General features: G+C 49.4%; 3 protein-coding genes across 4 annotated transcripts in view; all 3 read left to right on the forward strand.

The window, feature by feature from the left end:
* Window positions 1–5,706: 5,706 nt before the first annotated feature.
* On the forward strand, window positions 5,707–17,068 carry trpc7b (transient receptor potential cation channel, subfamily C, member 7b). Its single transcript, XM_077610322.1, has 12 exons — window positions 5,707–6,329; window positions 7,699–8,494; window positions 8,881–9,063; window positions 9,453–9,617; window positions 9,993–10,209; window positions 10,871–11,104; window positions 13,591–13,855; window positions 14,550–14,745; window positions 14,859–15,080; window positions 15,410–15,496; window positions 16,100–16,175; window positions 16,515–17,068. The coding sequence occupies exons 1-12, from the start codon at window positions 5,968–5,970 to the stop codon at window positions 16,673–16,675; spliced, it is 2,964 nt and encodes a 987-aa protein (XP_077466448.1). The 5' UTR covers window positions 5,707–5,967; the 3' UTR covers window positions 16,676–17,068.
* Window positions 17,069–18,470: 1,402 nt separating this feature from the next.
* Window positions 18,471–19,902, forward strand: smim32 (small integral membrane protein 32). The gene is made up of 3 exons (XM_077610036.1): window positions 18,471–18,621; window positions 18,702–18,885; window positions 19,294–19,902. Exon 3 carries the CDS (start codon window positions 19,331–19,333, stop codon window positions 19,661–19,663), a length of 333 nt encoding a protein of 110 aa, XP_077466162.1. The 5' UTR covers window positions 18,471–18,621; window positions 18,702–18,885; window positions 19,294–19,330; the 3' UTR covers window positions 19,664–19,902.
* A 396-nt stretch (window positions 19,903–20,298) lies between these two features.
* diaph1 (diaphanous related formin 1) overlaps window positions 20,299–21,959 on the forward strand; it is a 29,468-nt gene continuing 27,807 nt past the window's right edge. Inside the window, exon 1 of one of the 2 annotated variants that reach the window (XM_077608652.1) lies at window positions 20,299–21,151. In XM_077608652.1, the coding sequence (XP_077464778.1) occupies window positions 21,047–21,151 (105 nt within the window). In that variant the 5' untranslated portion in view covers window positions 20,299–21,046. The remainder of the gene's footprint in view (window positions 21,152–21,959) is intronic. The other variant, XM_077608653.1, reaches the window with a different exon arrangement.

A 21,959-nucleotide genomic window follows, 5' to 3' on the forward strand; every position in this document is an offset into this window, starting at 1 on the left:
TGCCATTGTTTTGATTAAGCGAGCTGAGGGCAGCGTTTTTCGGGGGTACAATTTGAAGACCGATGGATGTTGATAGTTTATTTTGGAATATTCCTTGGCAAGATGCTCTTACTTCATTGGCGTGTCAAAATCAGCGAGGTTGCGCCTCGGAGACGAAAGCGGCAGGCCGCGGGATCCCATTGAAATGAAATTGAGGCTTGCGAAGATGGACCGAGGTCGCTGAGCTCAGGTACGGCTGCTCAATTGGGGCATCCTCGGGCATCCATCTTATCTTTCCACTCGTCCGTTGTCTCTTGACTTTCCGCAATCTTCACTCTGTCCGTTCTCCTCTCGGGTCGCCGCTTAGCTACTCTCTCTCTCTCTTTTTTTCTGGAAACCGTTACAATGAAAGCGGCTCCCGCCGAGCAAGCCAATTGGGCCCAGGCGGAAATTTGCCCGCTACGCTCGGGCGCGTACGTTCCGGTCTCTTAATGAATACAAATGCGGTCTCTTTGAAAATGGAGCGTTCCGTTGGAACACGTGAATATTTTAAAAGAGCATTTGCATTCATGGAGCGAGATCAATGGCTGAAAAGTGGCCGAATGGCTTATCGGCCTTAATAGGATCAATAGCTAATTAGAGTTAGAAATGCCCGGCGGATCAAACGTGGAATGCTCAGGGGGCGTGGCCCCCAAGCCAGTCTGATCGCCCCTGGGGTCGGGGGGTGGGGTTTCCTCTGCGAAAGTGCCAGAGGTCGTTGTTGACGGTGCGTTGACCATCTGGGGAAAGTACTCCAATCAGCGGTGGAGATTGTGGGCGCGGCCTGTTCGGCGACGGAGCACGTTGGTAAACGGCGAGCCGGCTCTTCGGTTGGCGGGCAAAGTCGTGAATCAACCTTGGTGGGCTATAAATGCGTCACCTTGCTGCATTAAACACCTGCTGGCCGCTACCTGCGCTGGTAGACAACAGGAGACAAATCTGCTCGCAATGGGATGGAAACAAGTCCGCCGTGGAGGATTTGGAATAAATGGCAAATGTGTGGAAAACAAGTTGTTAAACAAGCTTTGCCTTTGTCTCGGGTTAGCTAAGATAGGAGAGGATAGGATAGGGCGTTGCAACAACGGCGTGGATCATCCATCCCCTAAAACAATGATCGGTCGGGCCTTTGCAAAATCTCATTCATCCTCTCGGAGGACTGCCATTTCCACAATGGAATTTCAGTCTCCCGAGAGGGTTGTTTGCATTTTGTGAAGGTCAGGAGGAAGGCAAATGAAATCCCTGAAAGAAGTACTTTGGTGTCTTTTACTGTCATTTGAGGCTTTTCGAGAGGAGCCGCAATGACGCCGCCTGAAATATTTTCCATTGCCAAATGGATAATGTACTGTCATGAACATCAATTAGACAGGGCGCGCACACACCACAAGATAATGCAGACAAATAATCAGCCATCTGTTCCTAGCAATCAGTCAGTCAGTCCGCGGTTGTTAACCTGCTCCCAACGACCCATCTGCAGATCCTTGCCCGGTGTCCAAATTCCCCGGCGGGGTGAAAAAACTTTTTGATCTGCGATAAAACCCTAAATATGGGTCTTGTTTTTGGAGAATATGGATGGATTTGTACATGAATCAGACATCAGGTCAGCTCCAACGTGTGCGCGCCAGCGGTTCCAAATTGCCGTTTAATTACCCGTTTCATGCCGCAGCTCCAAAGCTACACCTGCGGCACTTGATTTTATTTTGTGTGTTGGTGCGTGCATTGCTGCCTGATGTCCACAGGAGAGGTGGGCCTCTTTGCTAACACGCTAATCATGCTGCTGGCAACAACTCGGCTAATTTGACTTCATTTGCACGAAGGAAATCCACTTAATGTGGAGGTCAAACATCTCCGACGAGCACCAATTCCTTCCTTTTTCCGAAGGATCGTCCAAAGACGCACAACGCTTCCTTATTATCATTCATGCCCCGTCACTTTTTCGTTGAAGGCCGTAAGACGATAACGTGCAAAGTAGAGGCGGGCGAGAGATGAGGAATTGTTAATAGCACGGGTTCTATCTTTCCGAGAAGGAGACTCGTGCTTGAGGAATTTAATGAGTGGTTAGATGGCGTGCGCGGAATGTAGAAGGCAAGGCCGCCTTTCCGCTTTGGGAGCCGCCGTCCGTCGATTCGGGGCCGCACTTCTCTCTGTTGGACACCCACCACGCTTTGCCTCGAAGGCCGGACGTAGCGCCAAAGAAGGATGCGCCACAGATGCCTCCATTTTCTAAGGGTTGCCTTCCAAAAAGATGCCAAGACTAGATCCAAATGCCAAAAGACAAGCCAAATGCACTGCCTACTTTGACTTTCACGGACTTTACAGCCACAGAGCCGCCGCGTGATAAACGACTCCACCTGTTTTGGGCTGGCTTCTCCTCCGGGCCTTTTAGCGGACCTGTCGGAGCTCCCCTACCTTCGAGCACCCTTGTTCTTTTCTTCCTTAGTTTTTTTCTCGACCTCCTCACCTCTATCCTTGGCAGGAAAAATAGGAAAAGCTCATAAATCTACGCTGATGAGGAGTCGCATTTTAATGCAAGAAATGCATCACGATGCCATTTTGCTTTGTCCGAATAGGCTCGGAGTCAGAGTCGGAGTCAGAGTCTGAGTCGGAGTCGTTTGCTTTCTTTATCTGGCATCGTCTTGCGACTCATTTTCAAATCTTTTGTCAGAAGAGAAAAAATGGGAAATCCAGCCCGTGGCTTCATTCTCTCTGGACCTTTTTTCAATTTGTGCAATGGATTTCCGTGCCGCTGACCGGGTGAGGCAAGCCTAGATGATTTAAATCCAAGCGCCTACACCACCAGCACGCACACACACACACAACGAGGCTCGTGTGTTGGCTCAGAAGGCGCAAAAATGCTATAAAGATGATGGAAACGGAGGGGCTGGGGTGGGGGTCTCTCCTCAGGTGATAAAAAAAAGACGTGATGTATTGGACGCCTATCAAATATTCAACAAGTCTATCTGAAAAGCACATTTGACACGGTGCCGGTGATGGCGAGCTATTTGGCATTTTCCGTAGCGCAAATCCCAAACGACGTTGTCGGCAAACCCTGACGGATGAACGCGAGAATGCTTTCGACCGCACGGCGCGCTTGATGTGTTTGGCAGAGATAGCCGTGGAATATGTGTGAGCGATGATGTGGCTCGGCTTCCTTCAAGATTGCACCGGGGAAAAAAATCATCAACGTTAAAGTACCATTCGCTCTGCTGTCAGATCATTCGGAAAATATATGGAGTATAGAAATTGTTGGTTTATTTTTCTCCCCTCTCCCACCTTCCCCCAATATTCTTATCGCATAACCAACGTGTCGTGTCGCACCTTGATGGCTAAACTCTCATGGGAGGGAATATTTCATAGAGAGAAGAGTGAGTGAAGGTCAGCGTCTGGCTATTGCGACAAAGTCAGGCATGGCTGACAAAATAATGATGATGTGTTTGTTGTCTGTTCATTTGCCTGCGAGAGCAAGCCGCCTTTTTTCGCTATGAGGCACTAGTTGTTCGGTTATGAGCTTTGTGTGTGGGAATTGGACTCAGATCTTCAATGCCTTTGGAATTGCTGCAAATGACAAATGTGTTTTTGTTTGTTTCTTCAAAATGGAAAATAGCAATCAACTCAGAGTCAACCACAGGGTCGTTTTGTCGCTCAGATTTCAAGATACGTGTCCGGCAGATGTCAGATGGCCCCGGCGCTTCCGTATCGACGCCGCGTTGCGCCTCTCGGGTGCAATCGGCTCTTGGGGAAAATGCAATCAAGCCACGGAAGTCCGCGTGGCCTCGTGAAACCCCTTTGCCGTATCGATTGGTTTATTTCTTGGAAGGGTTTTGCTTCCCTTCCCTCGAAAATGCCAGAATCGAGGAAAGAAAAAAAGGCAGCCATCGGTTGATTTGGAAAGGTTTTGATTAAGTAAAGATTAAAAAAAGGGCTGTCACTTTCAATATGGGTTGGTCAAGTTAGTTCAGTATTCAGAGATGAATTTGTTTGTCAAACATGGTCTGACTGACCGTCTGTCACCTTGACCAGAAAAGAATGCACTCACAACATAGCTTATTAACCACAGTCTTTAGTATTTTTATATAATTAATCTCATTGTCTACCACTGGCTTAGTGTCAAAACATCGCGATAAAAAGGTATTCAATGTTAAAAAAAACTTCGTCAGATGGGCATTATTCCAACAAAACTGAGCACCATTAATGGAATATCTGTAGAATTCTGCCAGTGGCAAAAAAGAATCAAATTTGTTAGTAAAGTAACTTCAACGTTTTCACAATAAGGTGCCATTGGACTTGGATAATTTTCTTTTTTAATAAACCATATCTACTAAACAGAACGAGAGCTAAAGTATTTAAAAGCATTAAGTGTAAAAATAACAACAAGCTCACTAGTGAAGAGGAACACCACATTCCTCAGGCAAAACATTCTCCTTAACATACTGGCGGCCATTAACGGGAATGGATGTCCAATCTATTAGTACAGTTCAAATGGATAGGACGTCCATCGCCATATAAAACAAAAAAAAAATTGTTTACACACTTCTTGTATCGTCATTACATGGCCCTTAGCCTTGTGCTTTTCTTTCGCCAATAAAATTGAATTGAATTGGTCTCACGCGGGTTCCCGGTGAAGAAACTTGACGTCATATCAAAAGAGGAGATGGCGTTGATTAAAAAAAAGCCTGTGGTGTTATGATGGAGGATGGGCAGGTCGGACGGCCATTCGGATTCCTGAAGGTGTCTTATTTTCAAGTTGAAATGGTTGATGTATAACGGACACCGTTTAAAGAGCTTAGAGTGTATTAAAAAGCTGTCAGTGATGATCAGTGCAGCAAATTTAGGGCGCCTTTGCACCTCACACGCCGTCTAGGTATTTGTCATAAATTGTTCACGCGCTGTGTGTATTGCACGTTGAGATAGTTTGTGTTGTTTTGGCCACTCAACAAATTGCTAATTCGCTCATAAATCAAGGCCACGTCAACGCGAACCTATTTAGGACAATTTCATGTTTGGAGAAGAGTATGACGTCCTTTCGCTTCTTGGCGCCGGCTACGGAAACAACAAGGACGGATGGATCATTCATAAAAGAGAGCAAAAGTACATACGGGATTAGATTATATGAGATTCAATTTTATTTACTCGGGATGTGGCAACGGCGGGCGGGCTTTCCTGTCAGCCGCCGGCCTCAATTTGCTCAATGAACATCAGGTCACCCCCAAAGAGACCATACCAACAGTCCAATCCCTGCCTGCATATTTTATATTCAGCGGCAGAGGGTGTGTAGTATTTCAAAACTTTTATGACTCCGGTGAGTGCGATAAACAAGTGTGGATCTGTGTTATCGACGCAGGCACGCACGCAAATCGTATAACAGTGTCAAACACTTACTTACGTGACTGGATTTATAGCGTTGGGATTGAGCCCAAGCTTTATCTCTTTCTTTCGACGTCATCCACCCAATGATTTTTGCGACCAATTGCCTGGACACCCACTTGGGAGTAAGGTTAATCGTGAAGCTTGCTTCTTTCATTCTTTCCCGTCGAGTCAGTGTGTTTTTTTTGGTTGTGTATGAAGTCGGTCTCATTAAAATGTCTTCCTTCACCAGTTGCTCGTTTAGTTCTTACTGTTTATCTTTTCCCCCCGCCATCCCAGTCCTCAAACAATATGTCTCTGACCTCCGGCCTCCACCGCAACAGAAGCGACTTTTGATGCGCGTCTTCCATTTTGAAGACAGGGCGAAGGGAGGGCTGCTCGCGCGCGTGCGCACTGACGCGGAGGGCACCGACCGGACTGACTGCGCGTTACCGGAGAGCGCGTTACTGTAGCACGCTTGCAGCAAGGAGCAAACTTGTCTGGAGGAAACTTTAGCAAGGGGGGGTGCCATGTCCGTCGCTCCGACTCAACTTGAGAACGAGGACGGCGACGGCGTAGGCGACGTCGTGTCCGCCCGCAACTCTGTCCATGTCTGACGACGCGGAGATCGGCAAAGGGCTCGGCTGCGGCTGCGGCTCGCCTCCTGCTTCTCCGCACTCGCCTTTCTCCAGGGGGCGGCCCCTGGATGTGTCGTCGTCGGCCTCCCCGCTGCTAGAGGACACGGAGTCCCCGTGCGCGGCTTGGCCGGAGCGTCTTGGCTCGCCAGTCCCGGTGGCGTCCAAGTTCCGCAAGCAGTCTCCGAGGCGCCTGGGCGATCGTGGCTGCTGCAACGACGACGATAACGACGACGAGGACGACGATCAGCACCACGGACAGAGAATCTCGGAATACCAGAACCACCACGCCAATGAATACATGAACAGAGAGTTCCACTGCGACTCCCGGCAATCGTGAGTTTCTGCTTCACCTTTACTATTTATTCCTTATAAATTCAATCACCTTGTTATGAAAGGCTGGCTCAACTTGGGAACCTGGATTTATTTCAAACAAAACAACAACAAATAACTATTATATTTCCATCCTTTCCATAAAAAAGGATATCCATCAACCATCATCGGATTAGTAATGAGTTATTCTTCGCTCCATTTGACCCTGTACTCGGGTACAACAAACAAAAGCAAAATATTTATACTAACCCATTTTTCGGCACGTGTACGTACAAATTTTGATCCTAAGAACGCAGGTACGGGGCCACCCGAGTCACAAAGTAGGTGGTTTTACACATGGGCCACACGCTGTTCAGGTTCTAGGATGTGTTGTTCCCGCAGCCCCAAAACATGGCCGTCCAGTTAATTAAAGACTCCAGATTTACAATAGGCGTGTTGCTTTATCAATAGCGGCCTGGGATTTATTGCGGGCGCTCCCCGCCTCTCGCCTGCGCTCGTCTTTTGACCATCTGCGATGAAGATAACGCTATTGAGAAAGTCATTTGCTGCTGCCGCAAGAACAAAAACGGCGCTTCGATCGTGATAACTCCCCGCGCTGATGTTTCCCAGGGCTGGTACCCCAAAACCAAAAGCCCTCACTTTTGTGTTCGTCGCGGTGGGTTGAAAGCGACCGGCGGGATGAAATGTGCTGCTCCCGTTGCTGGATGGAAGGAGGAACCAGGTTTTGGGCTGCTCTTTGATCTGCTGTGGCCTGCCAAGAGCTGGAGAGAAGCTCCAGAAGAGCGAGAAACAGGTCCCGACTCCTGGCTCTGTTTCTCGTTAGCGCCGGTCGCGGCTTTGATCCGCCAAAACGAGCCACCCCAGCAAATCTTACCTTACCTTTACATTAGATGAGATTAGATTAGAACTTTATTGCATCCCATATTCGGGGAAATTTCAGTAGCAAGACAGACACAAGACATTATAGACCTAGAGAAAAAAAATCCCCCAAAATGGCCCCACATGAGGAAAAAATAATAATGTTTGAGCTCTTTATTCGTACCCGCGATCGTTTTTTGGTGTGTGAAATTTAAACCGGGACGAAAAATGAAAATAATTTTCGAAAAATGTGAAAATACATGGAACGATCGCTTTGATCTACAATTGGTTTCCATTGCACGCGCGCAGTGGTTTAGTGGTCTGAGCCGAATGAAGCTTAACTTGATCTGTTTGTTTTTGTTATTTGTGTACTTTGCGGCGAAAGCTTTAAATCTCCTTCTACTTGTATAACGACAATCAAAGCCTTCAATTCAATTCCATTTCATTCCACTGGGCTTTGACGGCGCGTGGAATGGAAGCTAAAGCTTTGGCCGTCTGGCTGTCATTTGCGCAGGGTGGAGGCCATGCAGCGGCGCCACACCACGCTGAGGGAGAAGGGCCGGCGGCAGGCGGTGCGTGGCCCGGCCTACATGTTCAACGAGCGCGGCTCGGCCCTCACCGCCGAAGAGGAACGCTTCCTGGACGCGGCGGAGTACGGCAACATTCCGGTGGTGCGCAAAATGCTGGAGGATTCCCAAACGCTCAACTTCAACTGCGTGGACTACATGGGCCAGAACGCCCTGCAGCTGGCGGTGGGGAACGAGCACCTGGAGGTGACCGAGCTGCTCCTCCGGAAGGACGGCTTGGCCCGCATCGGAGACGGTCTGCTGCTGGCCATTTCCAAGGGTTACGTTCGTATCGTGGAAGCCATCTTGGGCCACCCCGCCTTCCGGGGGGGCCCGCGCCGGGCCTCCGGCGGCGGCGCCCCCGAACGGGAGGCGCGCGGAGGCAAGGTCAGCGGCGGCGACGACGACGACGACTTCTACGCCTATGACGAGGACGGCACGCGCTTCTCGCACGACGTGACGCCGGTCATCCTGGCCGCTCACTGCCAAGAGTACGAGATCGTCCACATTCTCCTGAGCAGGGGGGCTCGCATCGAACGCCCCCACGACTACTTCTGCAAGTGCCGGCGCTGCGCCGAAGAGCAGAAGAAAGACGCCTTCAGCCATTCGCGCTCCCGGATGAACGCCTACAAGGGCCTGGCCAGCGCCGCCTACCTGTCGCTCAGCAGTCCGGATCCGGTGCTGACCGCCCTGGAGCTCAGCAACGAACTGGCCCGGCTGGCCAACATCGAGACGGAGTTCAAGGTAAGTGACGCTCGCTCTGGGATTTCTTTTCATGCTTCAAATTCTGCTAATATTGATTGGATTCGTTCAACGGGACAGAAAGACTGGGCTCACTTGGCCCTGTTCATTTATCTGCATTTTTTCCCCTCCTACCCGACATAAAAACTGCAGACTTTTCCCCCCCTGGCACACGTTATGATGGGTTTCCATCTTCTATTCTTCCTTTTTATAATGTCAGGCGTCTTTCAAGCTGTCCCAATTTAACCTGGCCTAGAAACATTGACGCTGGCGTGAATAGGAGCAGCTATCGCCACTACTTTGAGGGGTGGGGCCACGGTTTCTCTGGCGCGGATGATTGGGCCGACTCCGACCGTTGGGCTCACCTGGACCTCATTTAACCTTTTCAGAACGAATACCGGAAGCTGTCCATGCAGTGCAAAGACTTTGTGGTGGGGGTATTGGACCTTTGTCGGGACACGGAGGAAGTGGAGGCCATCGTGAACGGTGACGTGGACCTGTGCCCGCCCAGCCCCTACAACCGACCCTGCCTCAGCCGGGTCAAACTGGCCATCAAGTACGAAGTGAAGAAGGTAAAGCCGTCCCGGTTTCTCCTCGTTTGTTGCCACGGAACACTGGCTAAATGGGCCAATAGCAAATGCGGAAAGCAGGGACACCCGATATGACGGGTGATCGTCATGGAAACCAGGCGGTGCGCGCGCCTGTTTGTTTCCAGGGAGGGGAATTGTCCAGGGTCCACGGCGAGAAATCAACAGCCCGTGTTAATCAGCTGTGTGTTTGAGATGAACGCTTTGGATGAAGCAGGCTAATGGATAAAGAAGCGCAAATTCCTTGGAGAGTCTCATTCATTTGAACTGTAACGCTCAGATCGCTAAGCATTGGACTTTGACTACTGATTACTGCGGCTGACGAACCAAGCACCCCCCTCCTGACATCCCCCAACTCTCTCTCTCGCTCTCAGTTCGTAGCCCATCCCAACTGCCAACAGCAACTGCTGATCATTTGGTACGAGAACCTGCCCGGTCTCCGCCAACAGTCGGTCGGGGTCAAATGCTGGAGCGTGCTGGGGGTCACCGTGGGTCTCCCGTTCCTGGCCCTGGCCTACTGGATCGCGCCGTGCAGCAAGGTGAGAACCTCCTTCGGCCGGGTCCGTTCCCGGCCACGGGCTGTCGTATCCCATCCCACAGAGTCCTGATATGAAGGACCCGCCACCGCTTTTGGCCGGAACCGCGGCGTGGCCTTATGTGCCGCCGGCGGCGGTGGAAGGTCTCCCGCGGGAAGCTCATTTTCCACACAGCGGGTCGGAAAAGTCATTACGTTAGTCGCTGTGTTGTGCCGCAAACTTGAATTGGCCATTTTGATCGCCAGCAGCCTTTTCTGTCTCCTAAAATGCAAAGTGTCTGTTTTCCCAAACAGTCGCACATTTGTTATTTATTTTCTTTTCAAATGGTGAAATCAGATTCATTTCACGACGGCGTTTGCTATTTTCTTCTTCTTCCAGCTGGGTCAGATCCTCCGCAGCCCCTTCATGAAATTTGTGGCTCACGCCGTCTCCTTCAGCATCTTCCTGGGCCTCCTGGTGCTCAACGCCTCCGACCGCTTCGAGGGCGTGAAGAACCTGCCCAACGAGACCGTCACGGACCACCCGCGACAGGTCTTTCGACTCAAGACCACTCAATTTTCCTGGACGGAGATGCTGATCATGAAGTGGGTGTTGGGTGAGTTCCAACTCGTTTATCGATGGCGTCATGGCGCTTTTAGTCAGCGGCTCGCAATGTGAAACCACCCCAACCCGCGTCAAGAGCCCCGCCCCTAGCGTGTCTACCTCCACATCTCCGAGAAAAGATCTTATTGTTCTTGCGAGGATGTCAGCGGCTTTAACCGGAGCATCCGACACGTCGTAAAGATGATCCAGGTTGTCGTAAATCATCAAATAAACGATCAACAGAAATATGCACGCCGACCAATCCGCGCGCATTTAGCCCAGGGAGAAGTCATAAAAAAAAAAATCTAAAATTTGCATTTTCAATTAGACTTGAATCGCTTTCCCCGGCCTATCTGCGACCACGCGAGTCGAAGAAAGCGCTGGGGCTTTTCGTAGCCTAATTGGATGTGTATTAAAGATGTTCTGCGCCGCCACGATAAGCCAGCCACTGGAGCTCCTTCTTCCCAATTCGATACGGAGTAGAAGGCCTCGCTCGCGTCGGTGGAGTCAGATTTCCTCGAGTGTGAATGAAAAGTGCCCGACTGGCAGAAAAAGCATCAGCAAAGGTGACGCCGTCATTGGCGTCGCCTCGTTTTTGGCCTTCCGAGGCAGCGCGGACTGGTTTCGGAGTATTTTGGTTTGGAACCGGTTTAAATGTACAGCGTGTCACACAGGGATGATTTGGTCCGAGTGCAAGGAGATCTGGAGCGATGGGCCCCGAGAGTACATCATGCACCTGTGGAACCTTCTGGACTTTGGCATGCTCTCCATCTTCGTGGCGTCCTTCACGGCCCGCTTCATGGCCTTCCTCAAAGCGTCCCGAGCCCAGCGCTACGTGGACATGCACGTGCCCGACGAGGACCTCAGCAACGCCTCGCTGCCGGACGAGATTGCCTACTTTACGTTCGGTGAGTCCTCCCGTTCGCCGCTGATGGATTACTTTATTAATACAATTTAATTAACATGGAAGACATCTTTAAACATACACTGGTTACAACTTGCAAGGAGAAATCACTCATAACGCGCCTTCGTTCAAGAGGATTCTGACGAGCGGCATACTCTTCTCCCCATTTAGTCGCGACATACTCAAAACATTTATTTACTTAAACTTATAAACTTATTTATTTATATATTTATTCATGTATTTATTTTATTCATGTATTTATTAATTAACTTACTTATTACCTATCTATTTATGTCTAAAATGCCTTTCCTATTCCTGCATGCTCACCCTCTTGCTACTGTGACAACGAAATTTCCCGAATACGGGATGAATAAAGTTATCCAATCCAATCCAATTTAATGTAATCTGATTCAAAACAATTGCATAAGCTAACCGAATACCACCATTAAGGTCAAAAAACAACTGCTCGAAACCAAAACACCTGCGTAAGAATTTGCAGTATAAGCATAATAATTTCTTTATAAGGTAAACTGCCGGCGTACCAGTCAAAGCAATTTATGAGTCCTTCGTAGATCTTCATTGCGAACTTGCATCTGGTTGTCTGGGTTGCGAGGTGTATCTCCCAGTAAACAGTCCTTGGAGCGTCAACAAGCTGGAGCCAGCTGTCTTGGAGGGTGACATCGAGTTTGCCCCAGTCTCAAATTAAAGACACTCCTATACAAAAGTCATTAAAATGCATACATCTATAATATTATCCAGAATAACCCCAACATCCGCCTTTCGAAAATTGTTTGCAACAGGACCTCTTGCTCCTCGTGGGATGGGCGTAGGGCCTCATGTTTTCAAACTAAAGTCAGTCTACTTCTGGCATTTCTTTTCTGCACGGCTCTAGTATAGCTATTCCCATTTTTGGTTATTTTCTCCATTTGCCGTATTTTCTGAGATGAGATGAGACCGCATGAGATGATTTCCCCTTCAAAGTAACACATTTGTACTCCCTATTAAAACCATGAATATGCACATGAAAATTGTGAATGCGGGGGCGGCTTATACGCGAGAAATTCTCAAATTCAACGATTTCAAGGCCATTTTAAGAGTGCGGCTTATACGCGAGAAAATACGGTAACACTAGCGGGGCCTAGGTCTGAAATACCGATTTTCAATCGGCAAAGCGCGAGGAAGGCAACATTAATCTTGGCCAGATGACAAAAGCTAAACACTCAAAGGCTATCGTGTGCCATCGGCGACAGCAGAAATCTGCAAGAGACGCGCCGCCTCCCGTGTCAGGTTGTTTAAGTGATTTAGGTGCCAGCGCTAGGGATCATTTCCCCCTCAGGTACGCACGTGCCGCCGCTACTAACGCAGATACGAGATAAGCAGCGAGGAAACGACTGCGTCTGCCACAATGTAAATATCGCTGCAAAACGTACATGGGGGTTGTTTGCTCCCGAGAACAAATTACTCGGGCGTGAAGCTCATTTACATAGCGGTCGGTTGACTGCCGACGTCGACGACTCCTAAAATGGATTGCAAAAAAAAAGAGAGTTGCGCCTTTAAAACGTCAACTGGATGATTTAAGGATTGGGCTAAGGACGCCTTTCTGGCAATAAACGAGCCTTACGATGACACTCGTTCTGTCCAAAGCTTCTCCGTGAGAACCTGCCGTCGGTCTTCTGCCATCTCGTGGCTCGACTCTGTCACACCGTTATTTCTTGTCAGGGCCCGTTGCGCATCGGTATCTTTCTTTCCGGTGCCAGTTATGAGGAATAATCATAGCCTCGCCCGACGGGTGTGCCTTCTTTCCCTGCTTTTTTTGCTCTCCTTCATTCGGCTTCGTCTCAGCAACGGCGGGTGTCCTTTTCCTCAAACCGTAATGGCGGCCGATAGGTTCACCAATAGGCATTCCCAAATGCACGCATGAATAAAACAGACATCTGACTAATAACGGGTGTCTTGCAAGAGAGAATCGATCCTGACTCGTCTTCATCCCAGATCATTCTGCCCTGCGAGGCATCCCTCATGCTGTTTATTACGTCAGATTTACAACATGCATCTCAGTTCTCAAAGCAATTGAAGGTCTGCCGGGATCTTCCCAAGGGAGCGATATGGACAACACTTTCAGAAGTCGATGTTTCTCAAAACAATTGAAGGTCTTCCCAAGGGAGCGGTGTGAACAACACTTTTGAGAAGTCCAGCTGGAGAGGGGAGGGGCCGTCACGTTGTTTAGGTTCACTCGGGAGCGAGCATTACACAGTTGCAAGCAGATGTATTAAAATGACTTTTAATGTTAATAAGCTCAGTAAAGCAAATATATAATAATGTAAGACTAATAACCCTAAGTGAAGCGAAGCGTTCTTCATTGCAAGCAAATATATAATAATGTAAGACTAATACCCCTAACAACGGCGTCCGTGCAAATATGAGCGCTTTTGGTCTGTGCCCACCCCGATTGTTTATTTTTTATTTTTTTGCTTTCTCCTCCCCGGGCAGCCAGGAACAAGTGGCGCCCTTCCGACCCCCAGATCATCTCGGAGGGCCTGTACTCCATCGCGGTGGTGCTGAGCTTCTCGCGCATCGCCTACGTTCTCCCGGCCAACGAGAGCTTCGGCCCCCTGCAGATCTCGCTGGGCCGCACGGTCAAAGACATCTTCAAGTTCATGGTCATCTTCATCATGGTGTTCGTGGCCTTCATGATTGGCATGTTCAACCTGTATTCCTATTACCTGGGAGCCAAGTACAATCCGGCTTTCACTACGTGAGTTAAAGCACTGGTGTTTTGGGGGGGGTTGTTGTTGTTGTTGTTGTTGTTTGGATTGTGACACAATCTACTGGAGCTCCTAACTGAAAGCGCTCCCATCCTTCATTTTGACATGTTGCAGCTGAAAACAGGAGGGTTCAGTCTGGCTTTTTCTCTTAGCCAGCAGCCTAGTCTTGTCTGGTCGCTGACCCTAACTTGACTCGAATGTTATCCGTGGCTTATCGTGCCGTATTTATTTAGTAAATAGAAGCCAGGCGGAACGGATGACGTGGCTAGCTTGAAATGGTGCAAATAAAGCGCCCTGGACGAGGGCCTGTTTTGTGACACCTTCCCTCGTACATCGTCCGTGAAAGAAATTCATCCCTTTATTGATTTTAGCACAAGTCAATTGCGCTTAGCGTCAGACTCCTTCCTCTCTGTGTCCTTTTAGAAAAGGTTAGTTGGGCCCACCGGGAATGCTCATCTCGAGTAGCTTGATGACAAAATTGCTTTGGCAGAGAGTTTTGAAAGCACATTATTATTATTTTTTTGGCAGCAGGCAGCAGAGCTTTTCTTGCTGGTGTTTCACGCCAAAAAAATCCATTCAAAAAATTCAATGAGATGATGAACTCTATAGTAGGAAAACCACTGCCTTGTCGACAATAACCCTTCGTGGACGGTCTGACGTCCGCCTGGCGCTTCTGTTCCTCAGAGTGGAGGAGAGTTTCAAGACCCTTTTCTGGTCCATCTTCGGCCTATCGGAAGTCATCTCCGTCGTGCTCAAGTACGACCACAAGTTCATCGAAAACATCGGTTACGTGCTCTACGGGGTCTACAACGTCACCATGGTGGTGGTTCTTCTCAACATGCTCATTGCCATGATTAACAGCTCCTACCAGGAAATTGAGGTAAATTCAAGTACTCCGCCACGCCCACTTTTGGGGGATTTCGGCGTCCCGGGCATTTCGAGAGGCGCCGCCGTGGTGTCTCTGTCCTGACGAGCTGACACGTGGGCACGCAGGAGGACGCGGACGTGGAATGGAAGTTCGCTCGGGCCAAGCTGTGGCTCTCCTACTTTGACGAGGGCCGCACTCTGCCCGCCCCCTACAACCTGGTTCCCAGCCCCAAGTCCTTCTACTACCTGATCCTGCGGGTCAAGTCCGGCCTGTTGGGAATCTGCGACGAGAGAGGACGACCCCGCCGCAACGAATCCGAGCTGGGCATGCTTGACTCTCGGGCCAAGGTAACTAACTAGGTACACGGTCGATTGGTCGCCGGTCGATTGGTCGCCGGTCGATTGGTCGCCCGGAAGGTTATTGATAATTACCATTTAAATCGTTGCTCAAATTCCCTAAATACAAACTGCGAATGACTCTTTAGTCATACTTAATGCCCTATTAATTATTACGCTCTATAAGAAAAGCTCCAATTTTCCCATACTTTTATGCCAAAAGACGGCGACCAAAAGACCGGCGACCAATCGACCGCACACGAACTAACTACGTCTCCTCATCCTCTCTCGTCTCATCGTGTCATTTCTTCAATCTTAACATTGGCTATTTCCCGCGCCAGGGCGAACGCTTCAAGTCCGACGGGCCCCCGGGAGAGGAGTTTCAGAATTTATCTGGAAATTCCAGAAAACCTCTAACCAGATATGAGGTGAGTGTCAAGTGGATGGACGCACTTCATTGGAACAACAATCTCAAGTGGTTAGGAATAATAATAATAATAATGATCATAATATTTTGTTAAAAAGTGGCTGCTTCCAAACCAACTTTCTCATGAATCAATGAAAAAAAAATGTCGCCAATTATTACCTGGTGAAAAAATAGGAAAGATCGGGAGGATTGGAAATGAAGCATTGGAAGAGGTGAAAGGTGGCGACGGGATTGGCGTGCGAACGAGACGTGGTGAGTGAGAGCGAGAGAAAAGAGAGAGAGAGAGCGGCTGATAATGAGGATGAAATGACCCTAGTGAGCTCGCTGAGGTGGACACAATGCTGCAAATGAGCACGCCAGAGGGAAAGTGCTCATTTGTCATCCTGAGAGGTCTTAGAAGAAGAAGACGAGGACGCGGGACTACGGCGAGGGCATTTATCCCTTCGGCCAGTTAGGAGAGCATGAAATATTAAGTGGCCCAGGCCGTCCATCGTCGCCGTCTTTATTTGCGGCTGCGTTCCAAGTCCAATGAGCTTCTGGCTTGCCGTCTGGCGGGTCGACGAGCGCCGCCGCCACCGCTCTCACGACTCCTCCTTCTTTGCAGAAGATCATGAAGCGACTCATCAAGCGTTACGTCCTCAAGGCTCAAGTGGACCGAGAGAACGACGAAGTCAACGAAGGTAACGGACCACTTTTCTGGGCTTTTGCCCGCCCTCCAACCCAATTCCAGAGCGCTTAACTTTATACCGTGGGAGGAGCCAAAACCACAGCCATCAATACATTGTTCAACCGTAACAGTTTTTCCTAAGAGCGGCCATTAGAATTGAATTCCAGCAATCGCTCTTTGCAGTTTTTGCAATGCGACTGGAAAACGGTCGATCTATTTTACACAGCAATTAGAGATGACGCACATCGGCGAGGGGCCAATCAAAAAGCTCCCCTGCGGGGCGGCCTCCTCGTTGGCTTTGACTTGTTTTACGCGCCCGTTCCGACGCTTTGTTTCCCTGTGGGATTCGCAGGCGAGCTGAAGGAAATCAAGCAAGACATTTCCAGCCTTCGTTACGAGCTGCTGGAAGAGAAGTCGGAGGCCGCCGGGGAGCTGTCTCTGCTCGTTCAGCAGCTGGGCGACAAATTTGGCAAGAACGCCGTCACCGTCCCCGCCCCCGCCGCCCGGCGCTGACGGGACGCCGTTGGGGGTCAGCGTCTCGGGGCCGAAAAGGCAAAGGTTTGCGTGAACTGACGCCGACCACGATGCCAATCTCATCCCCAAAGACTAGACGGAGGGAAGCAAATGGTGAGAGCAAATGAAGAAGGCCCAATGAGAGCGGAAAACTGGACAAGACCTCTTTAGTGGCACTGCTTTCATACTTCAGGCGCTCTAATTAATTCTCCTGGCTTTGTCGTTAAGCGCGATGGACCGGGAACATTTGTGGTATTATTGTCCTTCTCTGTCTGCAAAGCGGTACACGATCGATTGGTCGCCGGTCTTTTGGTCGCCCAGAAGGTTATTGATAATTACCATTTAAATCATAGCTCAAATTCCCTAAATACAAACTGCGAATGACTATTTAGTCATACTTAATGCCCTAGTAATTATTAGGCTAAAGAAAAGCTCCAAATTTCCCAGACTTTTATCGTTTTTGTTGGAGAACTTTTTAAGACCCTGACGGACGTCGCTTCTTAAAGGGACAACGCATGTACATACAAACTCTTCTACACTCACACGAGGGCTCAGTGAAACTGCTCATGGCCATTGTTGGCTTTTATTCATGCGTAGACCGTCTTGTTTTACCTTGTTTTGTCGCCGGTCTTTTGGTCGTCGGTCTTTTGGTCGCCGGTCTTTTGGTCGCCCGTTGTCGCGGCCGGGGCGACCAAAAGACCGTGACCAAAAGACCGGCGACCAAAAGACCGCGACCAAAAGACCGCGACCAAAAGACCGGCGACCAATTGACCGCACACGCTGCAAAGCATCGCTTGTCGCACAGCGACTCCATCGTTCATTGTCGATCCAATCCAAACTCCATCCAGGAGACGATAAAAGAAGCGTTTGCACGTAGAAAAAGTTCCTTATCAGCCAGAGTAGCTGTTCCAGGTTTTAATAAGAACAAATAGAAAACGTGAAGCCAGACAGTGGGGAAACATCGACCCGCAATATTCCTGTCCTTTTAATACGTACTCCTACTGTGTGTGCAAGTGAAATGTTGCTGTCATTGTCGAATAAATTGTGTATGGATGTGATTGTCAAATAAATGGTGTGGGTTGTGCTGAAATAGGCAGCTCCAATCCACTGATTGCACTTGCAGGACGCAGTTTACAAGCTAGTTTTTCAGCCGGAGCCGTCATGGAGACTTGGCATGGCGCTTGATGTAAGCGATTTGACGTGTCATCATTTCAGATCTTTTTCAAATGACAAGGGAGCGCTCTCAAAGTAAAGAAAAGGAAGCTTGATTAAACAGCGACGCCTAGTTCAATCAAGAAAGATCACGGTTTGTTTCACTTGGGCGGGATGAACATTCATTATTTTCTACCACCTAATGTGTTCTGAGAAATGATGTCCAATGCATCGATGCATGTTCGCAGTGGAATTTTCTGAATTTCTCTTTCTCTCATTTTGTTTTGAAATTTAATTTACTTATGCATGTAATACAATCTTGATGATCACTGCATGGTACCAAAATTCCCACCTGTTCGTGATCTCACTCATCACTGCAGTGTAAAACATTCCCCACGTTGCCATCTCGCACGCACGCACCCACGGGAGCACATCTCTGACTCAACAGGATCTCATTACCTTCCAAAGAGAAATGGAGCGACTGAGATTTATTTGTACTGGCTGACTTTTCTGTGGCGCATCCCTGTCAGGTGACACGCTCCCCCAGGCCAGCCTCTGAATCCAGCCACACCCCCCTCCATCCCTCCCTCTCGCGCTGATCTGCTCTCTCTCTCGCCCCTGGTGACACAGACATGCAGAAAAGGGGGAGGACGGGGACGGCGGGTCTACGGATTTGCGCTCCGCTCCATTGGTCTCGTGGCTCCTCGCCCGCCCTCTCTCTCGAGTCTCGCCGCAGCGTCGATCGCATTCGCCATTCTGCCACAGACACCCAGACCAAACGGTGTCGGCATGAGGTGAGATCTTTGTCATGGACGAGACGCCGTCGGGGTCCCCCATATCAACGCTTTTCACTTCTGTGCATCTCTTGACACAGGTCCGATTCTTTGGTGCGTAATTTCCATCCACTCTCGCGGGCGTCCAAGCCCAATTGAAGATCCGCACGCTCGCACCCGCACAAGGTGTCTTCGGCGGGGCTCGTTGGCCACGGATCAGGGAAGCGAACGACGGGAATGCGGACCCCGTTATCACCTGTGACACAGTCGGCGGTGCGCTCCCAGGTAAGTCTTCCTCCTGACTACTGTTTTTGCTTCTCGAGCAATGTTATTCAATGGGAAGGGAATTGCTATCTAAATAGTACCACTAACAACCAAATCTATTCAAAAAGAAAAAACAAAACATAACCCAGGAGCGTACATTTTGCACATTAACATTGACCTTGACATACTCTGCACTTAGCTACTTTCAAAGATACACTACAGAACATTAAAACTCCACCTAAGTGGACCAACCTGGATTTGAACCCCACTGTAAGGCCGGCACACTAACCACCCTAACCCGCCCAACATTGACATTTGCTGCTTTTTTAAAAAGTGTTTTATCCCGTTCGTATTTCTCCCCACCCAATCCGTAACTAGGCATCATTTGTAAAAGTTGCCGTGTGTGTTGTTGCCCCTCGCCCCCTCCAGGGCGCCCGCCCCTTCCGCCGGTGAGCCGACGTAGACCATGACGAGACGGGTCCTCCTCAACTCCAGTACCGCCTCGCACCTGGACCTGCTGCGCATGGCCCGGTCTTCTCCGAGCGGCGGCGCCACCTCCGTCACCTTGGCGAGCGTGGCCACCCTGCTGAGACCGGCCGCCGGCCACGGGGGCGGCGGGGGGTTCCGAGACGGGGAGCTCCACAAGGCCGACCTTTTCACCTACGTGGCCATGTGCCTCCTGTTGTTTGTGCTGGTGCTGATCATTGTCTTCTTTATTAACTGTCAGCTGCGCAATTCTTTCTTCGCCTCCATGCCGTACGACAGGTCGCTGAGAGAGGCCCGGACGCCGTGCAAGTAAAATGGGACGGTGAGACTCTGGCTGGGACTGTGGAGCTTTGGCATTTTTCCCAGTCCCCGAGCGCTTGTGAATGGGCCGGTGCTAGCGTGTCGACTCCAAAACCAAGGACTAACGAGAGTCGAACTTGAATTGCATCAGGGCCGAGAATTGTCCTTCGTACGGAGAGCGGGGCGCGTGGCCAACTTTCACGTGAAGGGGAGCGCTTGGTTATTCTGCTTGCCTTTGTCCGGCATCACAATAAAAAAATGGGAAGATCGTGCAATATTGGCTCCTTGAAAAGTAGATCTTTTAGCAAAAAAGTTTGAGCACCCCTCCCCTAACCCATAAAAATACATTTGTTGTTGTAAAGTACTGTAGTGTACTACTATAAGCAACACATAATCATTTTTTCATGCTCAGTAAACACAAGTTGTTGATGAAAGATCATTGAAAATGAAATGTGGGAGGCTTTCTTAATGAACACCGCGTTTTGTTGTGCAAAAGTGCTTGTGATATTATACTCGAGTGATATGAAATGGCTTGAAAACTAGTCACTGGGGTCGTCCAGGAAGCAGCCCAGGTGTAGTCGGAGCCTAGCCCCGCCCCCAGGCACCCGGCCCCGCCCCTCCATCCAACCGCTTTGGGCGAACTGTCATCAGGAGAAGTTGAAACAGGAAGACGACGACCGAACGATCGATCGAGCACAACTCCTCGGCGTTAAAAGCCGTATCTTTGCATCGGATCATGGCGGAGTTTCCCATTTGATCGGACGCGATCGCATTGACTGAAGGAAGGAAAGAAAGAAGGAATCCGGGGCAACATTAACGAAGCGCCCCCGTCGATCGCCGTCACAACTCGGCTTCGCAACTCGAGCCAAACAAAGTGGCCTCGCTAAAGCTAACGCTAGCTGCAGTTGCGGCAAACTTTCCTGGATAGATCTCATCTCGTAAATGACTTTTGTAAAATGCTGCACGCCGATGTTAATGAAATAGCTCGTATGTTTTGAGGAAGTTGTCCGATTGTTTTGTGTTCGCGTCCCGGCGACGCTTCGCTGCGCTTTGAATTTCCCTCCTTGTCGAAGACAAACAGACAAACAGACAGACAGGCAAGCAGGCATTTAAGCGATTTCGCGAGGAGTTCAGTGGGCTACCTTGGATCGGGATCAGATCTTTAACAACTCCCTGCTAATTGTGGCTAGTTAGCCCGGTTACTAGACAGTGGCTAAGGAAATTAGTGTTATTATTACTTGCGCTTTATCAACTTGCTCGATCGTCAGCGCGATCGTTTGCTTTGAGTGTCGTTTTTTTTGTTTCATTAATTAATTATTATTTTTTGGGCGTCAGCGAGATTACCTCCGCGCGGGGGACTATTTGGATTTGCAGTTAAAAGAGTCATTGGACGATTATGGATTCGTACACGGGCAACGCCGCCTCCGCCGCATCCGCCGGTCCCAAGAAAGACAAGAAATCAAAGAAAAGCTACGAGGACGGCGAGGGAAAAAAGAAATTTGTGAGTATTCCGTCGGATTTTGCTTTTGGATCTCTGCTTTCTCTCTTTAAATTGGACTTTATAGCGAAAGTGCGCAGCCATCTAGCATCTATTCTCCCATCCATCCCCAATCTGCAATTATACATTCATGTTGCACTGCCATCCATCCATCCTCCTCCAATGACGTTCATGTTGACATGTCTGAACTGTTGCGTTATCTGAAGAAGCACACGAGAGGAAGTGTCAAAGTAGAAGGAAACAAGTATACCGGAACACTTGACACCCTTAAAGCTCTTTTATGTCAAGACCGCCCACAATATTTGTCGGTCCGTCCGTCCGTTTGCTGGATGTTCGTTAGACTACTCATATTGTTGGAAGTTGAAAATCCCAGCGTTGATTTGTGTCCACGATCTCGTGCGTGTGTCACGGCTGTGGCCTCATTTTGGTTAAGGCGGCGCACTTGTTGCGCAAGTCCGCCAGGAGCGCCTGAAAAGTCAGAGATAGCACGGCGTCGATCAGTAACCACGGTGCTGGAGAGACACGTGATCACGAAGGGTGCATTGGACTTTAAAAACAAAATAAATAGATATGAACTTTATCTTTTCATCGCGGGCACTGCGTTCTCATTAGCGCTATATGTTTCCACAACATCTCAAAAGGTCCACCATATTGAAGCATGCATGTTTCAGCAATTCCGACGCCTGCCCACATTTTTCCCAGAAGTGTGTGAGTCAGACACAAATCTGTGTTGTGTGAGAGATAACATCGAGTACGCCAGCCTGTTTTTGTTTGCGTGACTTTGCTGCCCTGCGTACATTTCAGCTATGTC

Source organism: Stigmatopora argus, chromosome 9, assembly GCF_051989625.1.
Source record: "Stigmatopora argus isolate UIUO_Sarg chromosome 9, RoL_Sarg_1.0, whole genome shotgun sequence".
NCBI classification, from domain to species: domain Eukaryota; kingdom Metazoa; phylum Chordata; class Actinopteri; order Syngnathiformes; family Syngnathidae; genus Stigmatopora; species Stigmatopora argus.

Excerpts from the sequence above, each read along its gene's own strand:
- trpc7b (XM_077610322.1), top strand. The coding sequence starts at position 5,968 with ATGTCTGACGACGCGGAGATCGGCAAAGGGCTCGGCTGCGGCTGCGGC. Across the intron at positions 6,330-7,698 it reads CACTGCGACTCCCGGCAATC|GGTGGAGGCCATGCAGCGGC; the intron begins GTGAGTTTCTGC and ends TCATTTGCGCAG. Across the intron at positions 9,064-9,452 it reads TCAAGTACGAAGTGAAGAAG|TTCGTAGCCCATCCCAACTG; the intron begins GTAAAGCCGTCC and ends TCTCGCTCTCAG.
- smim32 (XM_077610036.1), top strand. The coding sequence starts at position 19,331 with ATGACGAGACGGGTCCTCCTCAACTCCAGTACCGCCTCGCACCTGGAC.